At 42.4% G+C, this 22,130-nt stretch overlaps 1 protein-coding gene across 20 annotated transcripts in view; it reads right to left on the reverse strand.

The window, feature by feature from the left end:
- Positions 1 to 8,981: 8,981 nt before the first annotated feature.
- Positions 8,982 to 22,130, reverse strand: part of Magi1 (membrane associated guanylate kinase, WW and PDZ domain containing 1) — a 137,583-nt gene continuing 124,434 nt past the window's right edge. For 13 of the 20 annotated variants that reach the window (XM_052174369.1, XM_052174378.1, XM_052174365.1 and 10 more), the window contains 5 exons: positions 20,445 to 20,538; positions 20,241 to 20,301; positions 19,200 to 19,343; positions 16,493 to 16,631; positions 8,982 to 12,504 (listed from right to left, as the gene is read on the reverse strand). In XM_052174369.1, coding sequence (XP_052030329.1) covers positions 11,750 to 12,504; positions 16,493 to 16,631; positions 19,200 to 19,343; positions 20,241 to 20,301; positions 20,445 to 20,538 — 1,193 coding nt within the window. In that variant the 3' untranslated portion in view covers positions 8,982 to 11,749. Of the gene's footprint in view, positions 12,505 to 14,355; positions 14,445 to 16,442; positions 16,632 to 19,199; positions 19,344 to 20,240; positions 20,302 to 20,444; positions 20,539 to 22,130 lie in introns of those variants that run through there. The other 7 variants (XM_052174375.1, XM_052174377.1, XM_052174376.1 and 4 more) reach the window with 2 other exon arrangements.

Below are 22,130 nucleotides of genomic sequence, written 5' to 3' on the forward strand. Positions count from 1 at the left end.
ATTAAAGGCATGCGCCACCACTGCCCGACTTTGTTTGTTTGTTTGTTTGTTTGTTTTGTTTGTTTGTTTTGTTTTGGTTTGGTTTGGTTTGGTTTGTTTGGATGTGGGCTGGTCTTAAAGCAGGGTGTAAAAGTCACTTGCTCATCAGATGTAAGTGTCATCTCGGAGGCTTTCTGCCAAATAAGCTCACCCTCTCTAGTTCTTTCTGAACTCTGGCTGGCTGCTTCCTGTCAGCTCGTCCGGCTCCTAATCTCTGGGTCCTTCTCATTCTGTCTTCCCCTGCAACCTGTCTCTGTAAAACTGTTCTGGTAAAACAGTCTCCTCTGCCTCTGTCTCTGTCTCTGTCTGTCTGTCTGTCTGTCTCTGTTTCTCTCTGCCTGGCTTCTTAAGCCCTTTCTTCCCTGTGATGTTACTGTGATAGTTGGGGATATCTTATCTCTGACTCATCCCATCAAATTGTTCTCTGATTCATCCCTTTGGCCCTCAATTAGATATCACTTTCAAACATGGCTTCTTCCTCCTATAAGATAGCCTTACCTTCATTGTTTGTGATTAAAGGTGTGTACTAACGATGTGATGTGCTGCATGCCAGCCAGATCACACAGGCCTAGGAGGTCTTTGACTGTGCTCCCTTGCCAGAACAGCCATGTTGCTGGATTAAAATTCCTCTCCAGTAGGGTAGTCACTGCAAGAAACAGTGAGGGGAAAAAGCCAGTGCGGCTATCTAGCCTGGCTCCCCAGGGAGAAAATATGTAGGTGGGCAAGTGGAAAAGTCACCAGAAAAGGGAGAAAGCTACAGCAGGAAGCCAGGGGGGAAGGGAGAGCATAGGGATCTGCAATATGTAGGATTTATTTTAAATATGTGCATACACCCCTAACTTGGAAAAATGTCATAATAGTCAAGCTAAAGAAACAACTCATTAAAATAGTGATTCCTAGGTAATTCAAAGAAATAAAAACTAGACTTTACACACACTCATGAAAACATGCTGTCTTTCTCTAATCTCTCTCCTTGTGCTCTGATAATTTTAGAGGTGTTATGAGAACTATTGTCAATTAGTTATTTTAAATACCGGCCCATTCTAACTGCTGTGTGTAATACTGGGTTTCATCATGACATCTTCATACATGTACACAGTCACAGCCACCCTCCATAGCTCTCTTCCACATTCTTCTCCCACTGGGCCCCCTCTTTTTCCCAAAATTTGCCTTATCATTTCATGTACTTGAAAAATAATGTAATACTTCTCTGTCTGTGTCTGGCTTAGCTTGCTTAACATTGCGCTCTCTGTTCCACACATTTGTCCTGCAAACTGTAGAACTTCCTTTTTTTCATGGCTCAATAAGACATACATACATACATGCATGTGCTATATATATGTCACATTTTATTTACCTTCTCAACCACTGATATGTAGGTACATAAGCTGATTTCAGAACCTGTGCATAAGTAAATGGTGTGTGTGTGTGTGTGTGTGTGTGTTTGTATCCAAAAGAGAGGGATGGCTAGACAGTATCCCTCTAATTTTTTGAGGAACTCCCATGCTAGTTTTCAGAGTGGCTGGACTAACATCGCCCCCAACAGTGTGTGAGGATTTCTCTTTTGTGTCCCCAATACTCCTGCTAGTATCTTCTGGGTTTGGCTTTCAATAATGACAACCATACGGACGAGCAAGATGCAATCCTAACGTAGTTTTGATTTGTGAAGATGTTCAACATTTTTTCATGTATTTATAGGTTCTTTGTGATTTTTATTTTGAGAATTGTCCCTTCAGTTCCCTTGCCCACTTATTAATTGGTCTCTGTTCTTTTGTTAGTTTACTTTGCCAGTTCTTTATATTTGAGGATCAATTCCTGTTGCATATAGAGCGGACAAACATTCTCTCCATTTTCTTGTAGGCTGCCCCTTTTACTCTGGAAAGTAATTTCTTTTGTAAGTAAAAGTCTTTTAATTTGGTATAATTCAATTTCCAGGTCTTGCTATTTCCTAAGCAACTAAAGACTTACTGAGAGAGTTCTTGACTATAACTGTATTTTGAAGTATTTTCCAAGGGTAGTATCCAATTTAATCCATGTTGGGTTGGTTTTTGGACAGGATAGAGGTGGAGATATGGGTCCAGTTTTCTATATGTGACTACTTAGATTTACTGTCACTGCTTTGAATAGCATGACTTTTTTTTCCAACATGTTTTGGGCATCTTGTCAAGGACAGGCTGGAGCTGTATGGGTTAACTTTCTGGTACTCTACTGGATTACACTATTCCCTGCTGGCTTCTGTGTCCATAGCATACTGGTGTTTTTCTGTGCTACAGTTTGAAATCAGGAATTGGAATCCCTTCAGCATTACCCTTTTTGCTTAGGATATCTTTGACTATTAAGGTCCTTAATTTATTTTTTATTTATTTCACTCTGTGTGTATGAGCAGGTTTGCCTGGATGTATGTAAGTCTACCTCACACATGCCTAGTCAGAAGAGGACATTGGATGACCTGGAACTGGAGTTATAGATGGTTATCAGCCATTATGTAGGTGCTGAGAACTGGGCCCAGGGTCTCTGCAAAACTAACAACTCTTAACTGAGCAAGCCATCTCTCTAGCACTCTATTCAAGGTTTTTTAAAGAAAACCTCTTAGTGTTCAGAATACCCCAACAGCTGTGATGATGGCTGCACCGAATCTACAAGTTACTTTGGTAGTGATGACTTTCAGAATATAAATTCACCAATCCATAAGCTTCATTTTCTCATTTCCTTCTTTCCTTCCTTCTTTTCTTTCCTTCCTTCTTTTCTTTCTTTCTTTCTTTCTTTCTTTCTTTCTTTCTTTCTTTCTTTCTTTCTTTCTTTCTTTCTTTCTTCTTCCTTCCTTCCTTCCTTCCTTCCTTCCTTCCTTCCTTCCTTCCTTCCTTCCTTCCTTCCTTCCTTTCTTTCTTTCTTTCTTTCTTTCTTTCTTTCTTTCTTTCTTTCTTTCTTTCTTTCTTTCTTTCTTTCTTTCTTTCTTGTTTTCCTTCTTTCTTCTCTTTCTCACCCCACCCCCTCAGATCTTCTCTGGTTTCTTTCTTCAATTTCTCACCCTTTGCCTTGTAGAAGTCTTATACTTCCTTAGTTGGAGTTCTTCTAGGTATCTTATTTTATTTTGGAGCCATGTGAACAGGTTTGTATGATTTCTTTTTCAGCATGTTCATTATTGACAGAGCAAAAACCTACTGGCTTTGTATACTGGTAATGGCCTAACTTGTTTATCACATTTAAGAGTTTTTTGTTGATATCTTTAGGGTCTTATTAAGATAGGTTTTGTACTGTCTGCAAACATCTTCCTTTCGTATTTATATCCCCTTTCTTTTTCTTGACGTATTGCTCTGGTTGAGAACTCAAGCACTATTTTAAACAAGAGTGGAGAGAATAGATACACTTGTCTTGTTCCCTGTTCCAGAGAATTGACTCAGGTCTTCTCTGGTCAGAGTGTTGGCTATTGGCGAATCATCTCAAACCACAGCGTGTTGAGCTGTGATGCTTGCTTCCTTAGAGCTTCTACCATGAATGGATGCTGAATTTTGTCAAAGGACTTTTTTCCCTGTATCAATTCACATGATTATGCATTTTTCATTACATTTATGTGATATTATGTTAATTTATATCCTTCTATATGCACCGTCATTGAATCCTTAGAATGAAACCAATGTGATCATGGCTATGATATTAAATGTGCTACTGAATCCAATTTGTACCTTTAAATAGAATTGTGCCTCTGTTTATACTTTTTTTTTATTAAAGACTTTTGTGCCTATGCTCATCAAAGAAATGGGTTTATAGATTTTGCTACTGTGTCCTCATCTGCTTTTGGTGTCAGTGTACACTGACTTTATAAAATGAGTTTGAAAGCTTCCTTCCTTTCAATACTGTGTGGAACTGTTTTAGATGACTTTGTGTTGGCTATCCTTGAAAACTCTAAGAGAGAATATAGCAGTTAATCTGGCTTTTCTTTGCCTGGCTATAGATAGTGGCTACTTCAGGATACATATCTCCCACTGCTAGGAATCTCAGCTCAGAAAAAACTTCATGTCCCTCAACTGAAGAATAGATAAAGAAAACATGGTTCATTTATACAATGGGATATTACTTAGCCATTAAAAACAAGGACCTCATGACTTTTGAGGGCAAATGGATGAAACTAGGTAATTTATTCTGAGTGAGATAACTGTGGTGTTTTGAATATTCTTGGCTTAGGAAGGGGCACTATGAAGATAGTCTTCTCAGTGCCTTCAGACTAAGATGTAGAACATCTTCTCTGGCACCATGTCTGACTGGACACTGCCATGCTTCCTGCCACGATGATAATGTACTGAACCTCTCTGAACCTATAATCCAGCCCCAATTAAATATTGTGCCTTATAAGAGTTGCCTTGGTCACAGTGTCTCTTCTCAGCAATGGAAACCCTAACTAAGCCAGTAACCCAGACCCAACGGAAGCATGGTATGTACTCACTTATAAGTAGATATTAGCCATAAAGTACAGGATAACCATGCTTTAATCAACAGACACAAAGAAGCCAAATAACAAGGGGGGGCTCAAGGGAGGATGGAGGAGTCTTTCTTGGAAGGGGAAAAAAATAGTTATCAGAGGTGGATGGAAGGAGTGAACTGGGTAGAAGATGGAATGGGGAAGGGAGAGGGCTGAGGGAGGGGAAGATCATAGTAGGGAGAGCAGAAAGAAGATCTGCAGTGTGTATGGGGGCATTCTCTAGGATGTGCCGTAGACCTGGGGTAGGAGGAGGCCCCAGAGGGTCAGTGGAGGCAGCTCTAGAAGTTAGTGTTTTTATAGGACTCCCCAGTGTATGAATGAGTAGATTTCTGTTTCTTATGCTTTTTTTTCCTGTTAGTTTCATCCAATTCTGATGTGTTAGGTTTTTTATCATCGTTTTTATTTTTATCCTTTAGAAGCCTCTTTATTTTCTACCAAGACACAGAAAGAGGGTGTGTCTAAATGGGAGAGGAGGGGAAAGAACCTGGGAGAAGATCGGAGAGGAGGTGGTAGTCAGGATATATCATGTGAGGGGGAAAATAATTTTCAACAAAAGAATGAAAAAAGAGAAAATACACTAGTGAATAGAAAATAACTGTACTAGCGAACTGGGACCAGAAGCTACTGACAAATGCCGAGTAACTGTTTTCCTCAGAAAACTTGGAAGATGGGATCATGGGAGACTTCATTTTCAAGATCTTTTAAATTGCTCCAGAAAAGGAGGATTTTTAAAATAAGAAATGTTCCAATTGGCTGGCAGGGTTGGGGGGAAGACTGTTGCCTCTGGAATTGACTGGAAGATCATATATCTAAGAATTTATGGGCGACACATTCTGGACTTGATGCAAAGAAAAAAAAAAGACAGAGTTGGTGGATAGAAAAAGGGTTTGGTTCTATGAGGAATGGGGTGGGGTAAATATCAAAACTAAATGTACAAAATTCTCCAACAACTAATTACAACGAGTTGGTAAGACATCTTTCCAGGCTCTCTAGTATGTGAGCGACCGGGTGTGCGTGGGCAAGGGAGTGGTGGGCTGTAGCTGGAGGCTCATGCCCTTCCTTCTCACCTGGCACTTGGCAGGCTGATAGGCCAGGTGGTCAAGGCTGTGCTGTCAGCATCCGGGCCTTATCCATTCCGTTCTTTACTAGGGAGCTGCATTGTGGCCTGCGGGCTAGGCACTCACTCCTAAGAAGCCAGTTTGTACACACAGCGGAAGCCAACATTCCACTTGAGGAGTCTCTCCTACCCAACAGAGAGAACTGTGCTGAGAACTGAACTTTCAGAATTTACACTGCAGGGAACTGCCCTGTGGGATAAAGGAGGCTGTGGGAATCCAGCAGTCTGCTGGGCCTCTAACTCCTTCCCAGTAGCCAACCACTTGCTATGGGAAGGAAGGAAGGTCATGTGGCTGCCAGCTATGGGTTCCGAGCTCTCATTTCCTCGTTCACAGGCAACTGTGCTCACTCCTCTTCAGAGCGAAGAGCCACTGGCCGCTCGCTGGTTTTGACAGCTTAAGCTTCCCAATGCTGACCTTTTCTCTGACCTTAGCCTCTGGTGGTCGGTCCCATTCAAATCCCGTGGAGGTATGTGTCCACGCTGCTTTATTTCTGACAGCTCCTCAGTTTCAAGTCCCCAGAGTAGCTTAGTCTTAAAACAACAGAACCTCTCTCAAGATGGTACCTGGATTGAGTGCTGAGCTATGAGGAGTGTTGTCGTGGATTTCTGCATTGCTACCTACCAACCCAGAGTTATATTGAAAGCATGCACTGAGGTTCGGGCTTGTAAATCCCGATTCTCCCCGAGACTGATGCTCACGTCAGGCCCATCTGGCTAACTTTGTGGTGTAGCTTTGGGCTCCCCTCCCTGACAGCCAGCCAAGGCTGGAGCCGTGAACTCTCACCAGCTTCTTCATGCCTTTTAGCTAGCCCGGCACTTCCTTTTTGATGCCTGATTCTCTCCCTCCTCTTGGGAGAATATGGTCTTTGTTTTGTTCATCTTATTCTCATAGAAACAACTTGTAAACTGACATCTTACCCCAGAAGTGCCTTCTGGCAAACTCTATATGCCATAGAGACAGACTGGGATTGACTGGTCACAAAGCATACCACCTTGCTCTTTCTTTGGTTCTAAAATATTTGAGTATTCTATTAAAAGCTTGCATCACTTCCAAAATTTAAATGTACTTCAGGTGGAATGTCTGAAGCATGGCTCCTCTCTAATACTCAGAGGGGGAGACCCAGCCAGCCCCACGTAATACAGGCCCATGCTTTTGCAGTTTAGCAAAGATGTGGTCAGTCAACCCAAACAGGATGGACTTGTAAGCTTCAAGAAGATGAGATAAATTGTAGGGTACAAAATTCAACTGGTTTTTACATGGATTATAAAGGTACACCAAAAAGAAGTAATATGCAGACTGAAAACAAATTCTTTTACTCAGACAGTATAAGAGCGCAGGTCCTGGGAACACGGCTCTTGTAATGTCTGCGAGTGTGACCCATGGTGGCTTGAGATCAACTTTCTCAAACTTAAACCTAAACGTGGCCACATCTCCCTTCCAGAGAGACATGCAACCAAGCAGAGGCTCTGTAAACACTCCCCCAACGACGTGCTGCCGAAGTCGGAAACTGTGAACACAGTTGGCCAGTCCTTCTATTTGGGTCACACTTTATCTCTAACCTTCACCTCAGCCTGCCACCATAATCCTTGTGTCATCAGGTAAGTCCTTTGTTTGTTTGTTTGCTTAGTCCATCTATTTCCTCAATCTGGCTAGATCCCCTTGTCACCATTGCAGAGTCCTGGTCCCTGACTTGCCTTCTTTTATACATTCCCCCTTCCACCCAACTGTGAGCGCTCCCCACCAAGCAGGAATTCCTAGTTTGTAGAGCTGCTTTTCAATAAATGCATGCCCAACAAACGGCCTTTGGGAAACAGCCTTGGTTATCAATACCTGGCACAGATTAGCAGACATTCCGTTTTGTCTTTAATTCTAATATCAAAGAGAATTTATTCACAGAAACATAAACTTATCAGTGCTTATTGGTGTGGTGTCTGTAGTTGCAGGCCAGGTAGACTAGACCCAGACATACGACAATCTTTCTACTTAAATGTAAGGCTGTGCTAAAGAACATGTTATAATGCAACATCTGGCTGAACTTCTAAGTGCTTTGGATCCAGTCACCAAGTAATGCCTGAACTAATTAAATCCTACTACATCTCTTGGGCCCCTGGTGATGATCTCAACACATAGAAGCTCGTTAAAATGGCTCATGTTAGGCCTAACACTTCGAAACATACCCTAAATATATTGGGAGCTTTTGTTCTCCCCTCCTTGGAGCTTATGGTCTATACTGTAAAAGCACACCCAGCTGATTGTGTGGCCTTATAATCAGAGAATCTGAAAGGTCTATTCCTTTCGAGATTAATGCAGAACATCAGAGGTAGACTCGGCTTGGCCGCCAACAGGATCAGTGCTGGTATTCGTGGCAGGTAAAGAACTTTTGGACACAAAGGCTTTACAGATACCTTCAATTGTTCGATTAAGCTGGGGGAGCCTGTGTTAGACACCATCTTCAACAAAAGAGATACTAAAGAGGTTCATCATTACCATGTTGGTGATAACATAAAGCATAATGCAGCAAACAGAGCCGCTGTGGGAAGGCTTACTATTCTACACAATACCCTCTTTGAATCTTCAGGTTCTTAGGCTCCTTAGGAAAAATGCCAACCACCAGGTCAAAGATACTGAAAATAGAAGGAAACTGGATCGTTGAAGATCCGTGTTCAGCTCAGATGCATGTTAACCATCCATTAGCTTCCTGTGACTTGGGAGTACATCTAACTACACCTATTTATTTACCCCCATGTTATGCTCTGAGACCCAATTTTTATCTCAACACATAGCATTCTGGCTACACATTTCAATCCCATCTGTTCCTAGTACAACTGCATGACTTGCTGGTTTTATAACTAAGGGAAGTGCTAACTGTGAGGAGTGTCACTCGCTGAGGATCTGTTTGCCATGTATGTTCTGAGCACTCTGCACTTACTCTGACCTGTAACTCTGAGGTATGCTCCTTCAAGAGATGAGGAAGGGAGGCTTCAAGAGACTAAGGCAGCACACCCTTAAGAAGTGACTTGGCTCTTTACTGTGAGGAAGTTGCTGTTACGAGGTGACTGCGACTATAGTTCATGGGCGTACAAATTAGCAGAGGATCTTGCTAAGTGCACTGCCTTATGGAGCTCTGGAGGCTAAGGCTTTACACTTCTAAGTCCCCTGGTAATCAGGAGACAGCTAGGTCATGTGCTACATTTTGAACAGCAAGGCACTTTTCCATGGTGAAGAATCCCTTTCATCAACAGAGTGGTATTTTAAGAGTTGCAGTCATGGGCCCTCAAGTAGTTCCTTGACCCTGATACATTTGAGATCACATGGAGACAAAGAAGATACCAATACAGAAGCAATGGTTATGGAATACATACACTTCCATGTATTTTTACAATAAAAATGCATTAAAAAATCTTTCACAAAAGAAACTTAAAAAATACAAGTATGCTATTGACTCCCCCTAACCCCTGAACATTCTTTCAGGCATCGGTTGTGTCAACTGGGGTGGGGTGGGCAGGTATGTGGGGGTGGGGAATCCTAAACTGTTTGATTTAATCATACAGAATACTCACCCTTCATCCCTCATCAGCACTCTTGTGGGAAATGAAAGGTTGGGGAAGTAGGCTCACAAGAATCAGTTTCCAATAGGCTACAGTAGATTGAAGAGAATTCTAGGTTTCGGCTTAGCACATGTAGTTTCCCATACAGTGCAATACTTTCAACCTAAATCTTACGTATGGAACTTAAGGTGAAATTGTCCTCAGCAAAAATCCTCAGACACTGAGCCAGGCTCAGTTGGTTATCACCGACTTTAAATGCCTTATACCATTTCTTAATGAGACACATATCGTGATGTTAATTTTAGGATACACTCCAAAAATCAACCTTAATTTTTTTTTTCTCGTTTAAAACCCATAGACCATGATCACGAGTTAACATCATGGGCTGTGCTAGAACTAGTGAGAGAAATTCTAGCTACAGAGGCTCAAGAGCAGTACCTCCAAGCTGGCTCTCAGAACACTGGATAAAATAAACACCACTCAGTAGGAGTCTTCCCCAGCATTCATACTATTGTCAATGTACGATTTGTAGGGAAAACTCCGATAACAGAAGTAGCAATCACAGACTCTCTGCCCCCTTTAGCTATAGTATGTATATTGTGTTTGATTCAGGAAAAGAACTTGGAGAAATGTCCACATAACTATAACTACTCAGTGTAATGTTATATATAAACCCTAAATCAAATAAAGCTATGAACAATGTAATATTTATATGTGCATAGTGTTTTATAAAAAGGTTGGCCCACACATTGCTTTTCATCAACACAGAGAGAGCGTTAAGCAAGAAATAAATGAAGAACAGAGAATGCAAATGAATGCTTGATTATTCATGAGCGGTCTCTCCATGGAGAAACGATAGCCCCAACAAACTAAAGCTGTAGCAATTACTTATATAATGTTCCACTTTAAAACAACTTTACATACCTGATTTAGTTTACAATAAAGTATATCCCCCCCAAAATCAATCTGTTCATATTCAGAAATATAGACACATGTCACATTCCTCACAGCTAGACTTCTGTCATAAATTCTCTTTTATACAAAAAAAGGCAACAGTTGTTTTATTTTTTTTCAAACAGGCTCTATTAATTACAATTTTAAACTCTACATACAATGATTGGCTGGTTTTCTTTTCTATTTTTTTTTGTTTTTGTTTTCTCTTTTTTTGCCCTCTCCCTTATTACAGTACCACAGGAACAACAGTGATTGACTTGCAAAGTTTTGTGTCTGAATGGAAAATGCAAAACAGTACTACAGAAATACAAATGCTCCGTCAGCAGGGCTTGCTCTAGTGGTCCACCAGGTCCAAGCAAACTCATGGCTCAGTTAGGCAGTAATCCATTTAAACCACTTCTCAGGGCTACAGCTGACACAGCCACACCTTCTGAGGGTTCAGAAAGTGGGTCTATTTTAGCAAGAAAACCATTACATTTTCCTTTGCCCTCCCCAAACACAAGGGACAGGGTCATTTCCCAGCAGACAGATCAAGACCCACCGGCGTCATCACATTTTCCTCAATCCTTCTGGCTTGGATTATGGTTTCAAAGTGCATGATCAACTAACTATTCTGGGAATATGCAGGCCCAATACTTTTAAAACAGAGGTTCCCTCCACCTAAGTTCCCTCTGCTCCCACTGGGCAGAAGGCAAGCGGGGGCTTACGCTAAACAGTGTGGGAGGGAGCTCTTTCCAACTTGGAGACAGTTACAAACATCCCCCTCATCCCGGAGGCACTCAGCTTCATACCGGGGGACCAGACAACCCAGAAAGAGCATGTCTGTTCTATCCAGAGGCTGACACTTTGCAATGGGCACTGCTGCAGGTGAGATGTATTCATTCTGTGGTGGAGCCCGATGAACCTGACCATCTGAGCTAAGGCTGGGTTTGGTTAATGGCAGCCAACCTTCCTGGGCCAGGGAGAGCACAAACCGGTCTTTGACTATACCAACTATGACTCAAGATCATAGGGTTTCTTAGTGCTCTGCACTGTAGTCATAAATATCCTTCATTTGCAGTAGTATTCTTGTTGCATAATTTGCTGAATTTTAGGCTCACCTGGCCACCCTAATCCATCCTAAAAGATTCTCAGTCTGTATAAGTGCGAGTTTATCTTTTTGCGTTCTGCTTTTCAGAAAAACAGGGGTTTACAGTACAGCACTACATAACTTCGGAACAGTTTATACTAAATTAAAATTTAATTGCATTTACTTATAGGACATGACCAACAGCCCTGTTTATCTAGGAGAGAAAAAAGCTTGCCCCAAAGAAGGAACAATTCTATAGCTTGTGAAGAAACAAAATGTATATCCCTTTGGGCCAGTATTTTGGCAAATAATTTTCAAAAAAAAAGTATGCATTTAAAAATACTTTCTTTAATATTATACATCAGGCACAAGACTTTTCATATATATTTTTTTCCTTATAAGATTTCAGATGCATAAAATGTCCATTACTATTCTTAGGACTATCAGGTGTCAGATGCTTCCTCAGGTAAGAAACTAAATTATTTCATTTTGCGACCTTCCTCTTAGAACCTTTGACACGGTAAAGGTTGCAAAGCTATGAGTCTCAGATGCTGAGGTCGGTGCTACATTCCTTGTAAGGCCGCCTTCTCTGCTCCGGGGGATTTCTGGGGTTTCTCCCTGTTTCCAGCTTCAGACCAGCCTCCTCTCTTTCTCGGTGGCTAACCTTGTCATCTCGGTTCCTTTTGTCCAGTGACCGCTCTCGTCTGCGCTCAGGGGACCTGGCCCTCCTCCTGTCGGTGGACTTTGCTCTCCTCTCGGGCGAGCCCCCTCTTCTGCGCTCTGGGGACCGTCTTTGATCCAGGAGTCTCTCGAGGGACCTCCGCCGGCGGCTCGGGGAGCTGTCTTTTCTCCGGGTGGGTGAACGCTCTCGCTTCCTCTCAGGAGACATCTCTCTCCTCTTCTCATGCTTCTCCCTTCTTTCCAAAGTGTTGTCAGCGCTGCGGGTGCCTTCCCTGCGCTTCTCCGGAGACCTCTTCTTTGGGCCGTTGGTGGCTGTCCGCTCTGTCTGCGCCTCTCTCCAGGCGTCGGGTGGCCGGTCTTTGGGCCGGCATGCCCCACTCTCGGGTTTTCGAGAAGTTCCATTCCAGGTGTGATGTTCGTTGGGTTGTTTGCTCTGCTCCCTGCTGCCTTTTGGATCCTTCGCGTGTGCTCGCTTTTCGGCATGTTGTGATGATTTGTGAAGATCGGGTGGGTAACTGGACTCCAAGGCTGGATGCGGTCTATGGTCTGGCGGCCCCGGCCTCACTTCCGGAACACCTTGTGCACCGGTGGAGGGGCCATTCCTGTCGCTGCTGGGGTCTGTCGGGGAGAGAAATAAGAAAGGTTTAACAAGAAGGACCTGTGGCTCCTGGCCCAGTTCCCTCCCACACTTGACTCATTAGTCACAACAAACAAACAACTGTTAAAGCAGTCAGTCAATCAAAGCCAACTGAATCTTGGTTAATTTAAGTATTACTGCAACTAGTTAGGATTAAAAACTAGCATTGAGACTTTCACCATCTAGCTGACCATTCCCCATACCCATATGAAGACATACCATAGGAGAAATTATAGATGGTTTTAGCGTTTAAAGGCAGATCTGCAGGGATCTGTTTAGAAGTACCAGAACTGCCCCACCTGACCCACGCCTGCCCTTGGCCACCCATCAGCCCTTTCCCCACCTCTGCCTTCCTGCTGTTTCCTTCCAATACTCTTTTATTTGAAGAATACCTGTTCTGTTTAAAGTTAACCTAGGACACAGACCTGGATGGGCACAAGGAAAGTTTTCCTAGGGTTAGAAACAGTTGCTGGCTTATCTGGGTGGTGATCTACCAGCAAGGACAATCCCTTGAGGATCTGTTATGTTATATTATATGAAAAACATCCTTCTACTTTAAAGACTGATTCAGGGTATTGGGAAAGGGGATTATCTAGACAATGCATAGGGCGGATGTTAACTGTCAAATGGGACACCTGCTTGAAAGTCCACTAAACTATTACTTTCACATTTAACTATATTTTGTCTACTTTCAAGTAAATTAAAAAACAAACAAGCAAGGAACTGTATTTTAAAAAGCTTTCTGTGAGATCAAAAGCAAGGGGAATAGGTTGTTAGGTGCACATTTTAAATTAGCTGGGGCTTCATAAAATCATGGAGTTTAAAAGGGTCTTTCTTCATGATGTAAGAAGAGCCGCGAAGCCACTGGCCTGCCTCTATTTCACGCGGGCATCTACGGATCTAGCGCTGGACAGCCCATGACAAGTCCCATTTATCATTTAACTATCTGATCCTACGCTACAGTCATTCAAGGCAGCATCTTGAATTTATGAGAGCCTCTGCAAAGCAGGATGCTTCGTTGTAATGAAAAACCGCCAAGTTTTAAGTGCCTGAGATGTTGTACTATTATAGCATGGGGTACAGGACTTTAAAAACATGCTATGAGATAGCCAGGCCAACAGTAATAAAATGGTCTGTCTCATGAAGGATCTCCCCAAAGCCAGGACAAGCTTAACACAGGCAGAGACATAGCTTAGAGCATGGGTCCTCACCACCTTCATTCTTTTTTGGTGTGTGTGTGTGTGTGTGTGTGTGTGTGTGTGTGTGTGTCTGTGGGCAGCTAAGACTTAATTTGGGTCAACCAATCTTTCTTTAATTCTGCTACTGTGTTGCAATGTTTTTTTTGTTTTGTTTTGTTTTGTTTTGTTTTGTTTTAAACAAAACATATGGTGTGCTATATGCCAATAAAACCTGATTTGCAAAAATAGGCTGTAAGCAGGATTTGCCCCAAGGGCTGGAGTTTGCTGAGAAACACCTGAACAGCCGGGAATCTCTTACTCCTGTCTGGCAAGGCCTTACCCACCAGGGAAGAGCACCAGGATGAGGCTCATGCTCTCTAACTGCTGGATAAGCTACCAGACAAAGACAAAGGCACTGCACACCCGGGGCAGGGAAGCACTTAGGCAGCTAGCACAAGTCTAACCTAGATCCTTACTGTATCTTAAGACAAGGGGGGGGGGGCAACACTTCAACAGGTCAGCCATGTACTTACAATTCAAAGAACGCAGGGTGTTCAGAATGAATTGCCAAACATATCAAGATAGAGCTAAGCAGAAGCAATGAGGAAATGAGGCCACAGCACAGAAACACCTAGTATTGAGCGAGCTACAAACCGTAGTTTGATTATGGCCCATAAGGTGGAAGCAAGCCTCCCTGAGCTTTTCCTTCCTCACACATGCAGCGATATTAGGAGGCACCATCGCTGGAGGAGGGGCCCAGCACCAAGAACAGTCAGAGAGAAGGAGAGAGAGAAAGAGAAAAAGTTGAACATTTAGATTCCCTATAACAAGAAAGAAAAATCTTCATTTGTTAACATAGGGCAAAGAGTTTATTCGTCCGGTCAGACAGTCTAAGGCAACACGCAAGGCTGCAGAGACCGCGATTGGAGTAATGACGTTTTTAGACAGTCGTAAGATGACTCGGAAACCCAGATGATAATGCATCCTTTTGGTTTTTTGTTTGTTTGTTTGTTTTGTTTTGCTTTGTGTTTTTTTTTTTTCAAACAACTGGAACAATGACAGGCTGGCATAGGAGAGCATTAACAATAAACAACAAAAGAACAAAGTCCCCTCCCGCCAACCCCCCAATACCGCAGCAGTTAAATTAAGTACAAAAAACTCATTACAAAAATAGCCTCACAGAGAAGCAGGTTCCAGTCAAGTCAGAAAAATATTGGAACGTAACATATTATAACCCATTTGTAACTCTAATCAATAGAATTAGAGAGGTTTAGTCCAAATGACGCATGGAAACATTACAGTAGCACAACCCCGGCACGTTCAACCCTTTGTGGAAAACCATTCTCTTCAATGATCTTTATTTTTTAGCCCAGAGAACATTTGTTAGTGTTGGATTTTCATCCTCAGTGCAACAGACATAGGTTTGGAGAAGATACACAGGTTACTGACGATGACTCTCAAATGAGGTATCACATCCAACAGAAGCATAGGGAAGACAGAAAAGGGAGACATGTTACACAGTTTCAGTGGTATCAATACACCTAACGGTCAGTAGTCAAGCACAGTGTGCAGCCATGGCACCTCAGGTTGTCATCAAGGTTCCCCCTTACCTCAGACCCCTCATACAGTGCACCAGGACCATGTACAACACCCGGGAGGGCTGCCCTGCAAAGGCGCCCTTCTCCTCCTTGAACTATGTCTGAATTGAGTATCTCATTGTGCCCAAAATGCATCTGGGAATTGTGCAGAAAGACGTTCAGAAAAGAGGGTGATAACAGAGAAATCCCGAATAAAGGGGACCAGTGTATACAGGGATCTTTCAATCACAGTTTCTATAGAAACTTTTGTAGACCTTTGGTTGGGAAAAAAAGCCCTACATCTAGGGCATAGCTTCCTTTTTTTTTTTTTCTTTTTTTCTTTTTTAACTTTAAACAAGAATCTCAAATAAATAGGACATAATTATCACAATATACAATATTTTTGCCATCAGAACACTAAGCTAGGTAAAGAGCATTGCCGTCTACTCAACTATGTTTAAGGACACGACAGAGGACCTCTATGTTTTACCCGGCTTTCCTCATAGGAAAGGTATAGTAACATGTTTCCCTCATGGTGAGCACTGGGAATCTACTTCATCCTTTATCATTTAAAAACATATGGCTAATAGATCAACATTTGTTTGTTGTTGTTTGTTTGATAGTGTGGGCTCAGGTGGTCTGATTTGGGGTAAAAGACCAGTTGAGAGGGACAGAGAGCTGTCACATACAGAGTCTAAACAAGGCGAGCAAAGCCCCCCTCCCCAATATTCCAAAACTTCACGCCTCTTAAATAAAGTAACAACAAAAACGAAACGAAACAAAAACAAAACAGAAAAACAAACAAAGAAACGAAGCCAACTAGATATTGTGCCTCAACATGAGTCGGGAAACCTGCTTCTTTTAAAGGACCTTAGAGTCATTTGTGCTAACAATTGGAGCTGAGAAACAGTTTGGCACAGTTCAAACAAACATTCCTTCGCTCGTGGTTGGACCAGACAGGATGTTCTCTCTGATTATCAGAAAGGGGGCTATCAAGATCGCGTCTTAGGCCACGCCCCAGTCCATGTAAGCAAGCAAAAGGATGAAGAGTGTAGACATTTTCAGAACAAGCGAGGCAAATAACCACATGGTGCAAGAGGCTGGTAAGACACTGGTGAATAGGGAAACAAAAAGGGCTTTCCTGCTGCCGCTCTGGAGACAAACTCATGGAGTCATGCCAGGGAAGGAAGGGATGCTTTCATAGTTTGACCCACCATATTCTGGGACCGAGCCGTCTCCCCGACGCAGAAATAGACGGACCCTGCGGCCGCCGTTCTTGATCAGTTCTATGGCCCGAGAGTGTTTCATGTTTTTGGTGGTCTCACCATTGATCTCTAGAATTTCATCGCCAATCTGCCAAAGTAAGAGAGGAAATGTCACACCAGGCCTCCAGAAGCTATGCAAAGTCTTTTGACTTAAAATCACCCCTCCCCAACCCACTGACTCTCCACATACACATTCCACATACTCCAGACTCTCTTCTATTGCTCAGGATGTAGCCGTGGGAGTATGAGAGCTTCGTGGCAATTAGATTCTAGTGAGGGAGAGGCAAGTATAGGCGTACTATACAAGTAGTACGTTACACAATGCCAAGTACTAGCTGAAGCAAAAAGGCTACAAGGAGAATGTGAGCCACTGAGGCGGAAGCAGCAGCATGGCTTCCACTGAGAAGCTCCACTCCATGCGGATGCTTGTGTGCAATCATCTGCCCTCTGAGTGGAGGCTAGAACTGGAGACTTGTTTCGAATTAAAAGAATATGGTAAATATGATAGAATGTTAGGTCAACAGTTACAGAAAAATTCTGTCTCCCGTCTTTCTTACCCTCATTTGTTTAATTTTTTTTTTTTTGTCTCTCACTCTGATGCAGGTTATGGGGTCCCTGTTGTGGTGAATGTGACCCCACAAGGCCCCATGCTGAATAAAGTCTTAGAGCCATTGTCTGTGATACTATTAATAAGTAGCTGGATGAAAGGAAGTTAGGTAACAAAGAACATGTTCTTGAAGGGAATGCAGGGACACTGAGCTGGTCCTTTCTGCTTATCTCCTGTGAGGCAAGGAGCTTTAAAGATGCACCCCACATCCCTCCAACCGACTAGAACATTCTACCTTCCAAATAGGAACTAAAACCCCTGAGACTTGTGAGACACAATTTGCTGGTCTTCATTTTAGGCCTTTATGTCTGCAGTCATCTGGTTTCAAGATCTGACTAATATATCACTAAGGACTTCCACGATAAGAAAAGGAGAGAAGACTCCAGTCACAAGGCTAACAGGCACCAAATCCTGAAGACAGCCCAAGAATGAGCTCAGGAAAAATCTCCCACAGACGAATCTTGAGAGACCACAGACTCACCCAGGTGCTGTGCAAAAAAAAAAAACAAACTAGGCCAGAGTCTGACTCACACACAGTTTATATTCTAGAAGAAGAGGCAAAGTACTGGCTTTGGAATCCATTTCACATTTGCCAGGTAACCATATGGCCCATCAGCCCCCTGCAGCTGGGCCTGCAACTACAGAGATGAAAACAGGCTCATGCCTACAAAGCTCAAGGGAACATGGGATAAAAGTGCCTCACGAGCTATGTGCCATTGTATCATGATGCTAATTCATGCTATTAGAAATGGTTTCTTCAAAATATTTTATCATTTTTCGCTGTTTAATTCTTGAAGCTATGCTCTACTTCCCCAATCAAGAACAGGCTGTTGAAAACGTCAGTCTGGGGCCAATGAGATTGACCAGCGGACAAAGGCTCCTGCCGCAGACTGGAACAAGTTGAATCTGATCCCGGGGACCCACATGGTGGATGGAGAGAACGGACTCCTGCAAGTCGTCTTATTATTTCCACATGCATAACTATGGATACATATACACACAAGAAGCAGAGTAACATATAAAAATAGAAACAATAAAAACCCAGACCACTTCAGATTGAAAGAGGAAAAACGTGTAAACAGCGTATTCAGTTCCTTACTCTGGCTTTGTGTGTGTGTGTGTATGTGTGTGTGTGTGTGTGTGTGTGTGTGTGTGTGTGTGTGTATGTGTCTGTCTGTCTGTCTGTCTTTCCAACTCACATCTCTTCCTTCCCTGATGATTTCATTTACCGCAGTGGCTCCCTATGTGTTTTGAACTATGTGACTTACTTAAAGAAGATGGTTTGCCTCTTCTCCATGATCTGATCTGCAGAAGGTAACATTTATCCATAGTAACAAACATTAAATAGCTAGACAACAGGGGGCCCCGTATATGTGTCTTTTCAAGTTCTCAGGCTAGGTATGCCCAGCCTGTGCCATGAGGGCACGCATGGCTGAGGATGGCTATGAATGTGGCCCCACACAAAACTGTAAACTTACTCAAAACTCCGTGAAATTTACTTTTGACAATTTTTAATGCTTTATTTTGAGGTCCCAAAATGTGCATCATCGACTTTATAGATGATAATGTAGATGAAATGATAATTTCAAAAGGTTTCACATATCAATATCGGCCTTCAGTGACAGTGCTGTGGAACTACTGGCCCCATGCTGGGGTCAAGGCTTGCCCGGGACTCTCTGAGGCTACAGGAAGGCAGCTGGTGAACAACTAGAGAAGGAATGAGCTCTCTACTCAGAACCCACAGGGCTACTTGGATTTCCGGCCTTCTATGCATCCTGCACTATCCAGTTTCTTGTGGCAGGATGTGCCTACCATCAAGATTGTGCACAAGAGCAATGAGATTGCATTCAGCAAACACCTACTTTACTATGCTTGGAGTGACGTACAATCCACATGATCCATCTAACTTAGTAGCTATAACTGAGTATGCTTTAGAAAAAAAATCTGTGGCAGGAGCCATCTATTCACCGTCCTGAAAGCTGTGGGGAGGTTAAGAAGAGACACAGAGGATGCACTTACAACCACCACTCCTGCCTCCTCGCCACTTACCCTCATCTTTCCACATCTTTCTGCAGGACCATCCTCTGCTAAGCGCAGAACATAAAGATCCATATTATATTCTCGACCCCCTCGAAGACTAAAGCCAAATCCCTTGGCTCCTCTTTCCAGTTCCACAGTGTAAAAATCTTGCTCCTATTTGAAGAAATTAAATGCAATCATTCTGGGGGATGGGGGGAATTAGGATCCACACCCATTTCTCTTAGTGACTTTGCAGAAAGGCAGAGGCTCTGTCTGCAACTCAGCAGTTCATGTTTATTAATCAATCTTTGTTCATCTGAAATGTTAGGAATCCTGAATCTGTAAACTCATGAGCATATCTGTACACAGGCATGCATTTACAGTGCTTAGGCAGTTAGGCTACTGTTGACATTTGAGGCAGGAAAATTCTTCACGTAGTAGAAGACCAACCACTGGCTGAGATGTTGCTAGGTGCCTGGCACCTGATAAATGCTAGCAGTGCCCAATGCCAGCCTTTGTAAATAAGGGTCCAGTTTCAATTTAATTTGGGGGAAGATCATGAATAACTACTGAAGGCATCAGAAGGCCAGTAAAAAAAAAAATTAACTTTGCATCAGCTATGTTCTTCAAATTTGCACCACTGGCTGTTATTTGGGCATTTCCAACCTGAGGACAGGACTTACACACTAGGGGTCTTATCTGAAATTCACTAGCCAGAGAAATGTCTTACATAAAAAGACATTTTCTTGACAGTAACAGGGTTTTGAAAACCATAAGAAGCGAGACACTAGTTGCCTTGTTTCTCTGATCACTGAGTCTTGTGACAGCCTTTCTTTCTTCCCCCTGACAAAAAAGGACCTAGAAATATTTTTCAAAGGCAGTAAAAATAAAACGCCATTTCTTAGACAATCAAATATGAGTGTGTACATCTGGTTAAATCACTTCACAAAAAGATTGTTTGTTTTCAAATATGAGTTTTTAATTTTTTTTTTTTTTTAAAAAAAAAACAGCTTTAGGAAGCTGGAAGGAAATGAGTAAGAGGTTCAGAGAAAAAGGAGACGCAGCCCTCACCTGTGCAGCCTGCGGTCCTTTGAACTCAAACTGAGAATCCTGCTTTGGTTTGGTGGTGGTCCTGCCAAAATGAGAGACAGAAATATAACAGCAATCCAAGGGGGAAAACAAGAAAGAAAAATCAAAGAGGCCCATTCATCATGGGAGCTACTTTATCCCTTCAACAATGCAGACAAATGACAAAGAACCTAAGTCACATCTGACCTTGTTTCCTGGGTCCCCTGCTGAGAGGGGGCATGAGTGGTGGTGATGGTGGCAATCTTCTCAGCATTAGTCAGCAGTGTGGCATTTGAGGACTCTGTAGGACAGAGCATAAAGACATGAAGGTCTCTGAGAAGTCATGGACCAGCTGAAAGGCATGCAGAAACCCTGGATCTAGATCCGGACTCCCCTGTCTCCATTTCAAATAGTTGACTGAAATTTCTAAACAATCAGGCCGTCCATGATCCCTCCCGAGGACTATGTATACTACACTACTCTCTTCCCCACCAGACATGTCCCCACAAATGCAATGTAGGGTACAGAGATGTGTCACTCCTGTCTTGACACTGAAGGATGGCAGGAGCCATCAAAATACTGCACCACACTGAAGTTCAAGAATTTTATAGGGTGATGACAAATGGTTTCGCTAACATTTCTTACAATTTATCAGCTATATTTCATTGAGTTGGCTTGACTTCCTCATGTGAATACTAAAACCCAAAATGCTGGACCATCTTGTTAAACACATGTTAAGTAATATCTGCTTTCTTCCCCGTTGCTTTTAATGGAGCCCAGCAGCAAAGATGGGACTCTTGACAAACCTCACTTAGTATTTCTCATGAAAGATTCATTTTGAAACTTGCATTTGAATAACCAGTGTTTATAAATATAAATCATGAAGCTACCTTAATGTGATGAATACAATCATATTCATATGTAAATTGACTTTCTTCTCCACTAATCAAATTCAAAAGCAACTCATTAATCTTTAGCAGGTTGGAAGTTCAGAATCTGAAAATATTCACAAATGTTACTGTGTTCTACACACCTACATGTACGTAAAATCTAATCACTTGTTAGCATTGGCTAATCCTTCTCTATTTACTAATCATTTATTAGTCATCTATTTAGATCAAGCCAGGTAGCAGCCAACCATGAGCAAGTCCTACTTCCGATATTATTTGTAAACTGACTCTGGATGTTTTCTAACCAGGAAAAGTACTAACTGTGGTTGTGATGGTCTGGTATTAACCTGTACATGCCTACTTAATTCAGGGAGCACCTTGGAAACTCAAAGTTCCCACAAGCCATGATTCATAGGAAACAGTTTAGCATTTGCTGAATGCAAATATCTATCCACCAGGTACAAGGCTGTTTCTATGGGAAACTATTTTAAGTATTCTAAACCTAGAAACCTGGAATATATCTTTCTCCACTGCATTCTTGTTATAAAAGACAACCCATTCATCCCAACCAATGGTGGTCTGTCTTCTGTTTTCATTCCTTGACAAGTACTCATCTTGCATTTAGCTTCCTAGTGCTTTATTTTTTTTGTTATATAACAGGCATGAGTTTTGAGATTTCAGACCCAGATTCAGGTCATTGCTTCTCCCACTCCCCTTATTTTGGTGAGAGCCTTATTTTTCTTATTGGTAAAAGGAACTCAACCCTGTCTTGGGGATGAAGGGACAGAAAGTATTTTGCAGACTGCCTGGCACATATGCAGTGAGTGCCCAGTGTACATCTGCTCCACCTTTGGGCCTTGCTACTATATTATTTTCTAAGGGGGATTCTTGAAGTTGTCTAGTCTCTGCAAAATGACAAAGTGTAATATGATTTTTTTTTTTACAGTTTCTCTAGTATACCCCAAAGCCTATTACTCTTATAGCCAAGGCACAGGTCTTAACC

This window comes from Apodemus sylvaticus, chromosome 2 (genome assembly GCF_947179515.1).
Source record: "Apodemus sylvaticus chromosome 2, mApoSyl1.1, whole genome shotgun sequence".
Classification (NCBI taxonomy): domain Eukaryota; kingdom Metazoa; phylum Chordata; class Mammalia; order Rodentia; family Muridae; genus Apodemus; species Apodemus sylvaticus.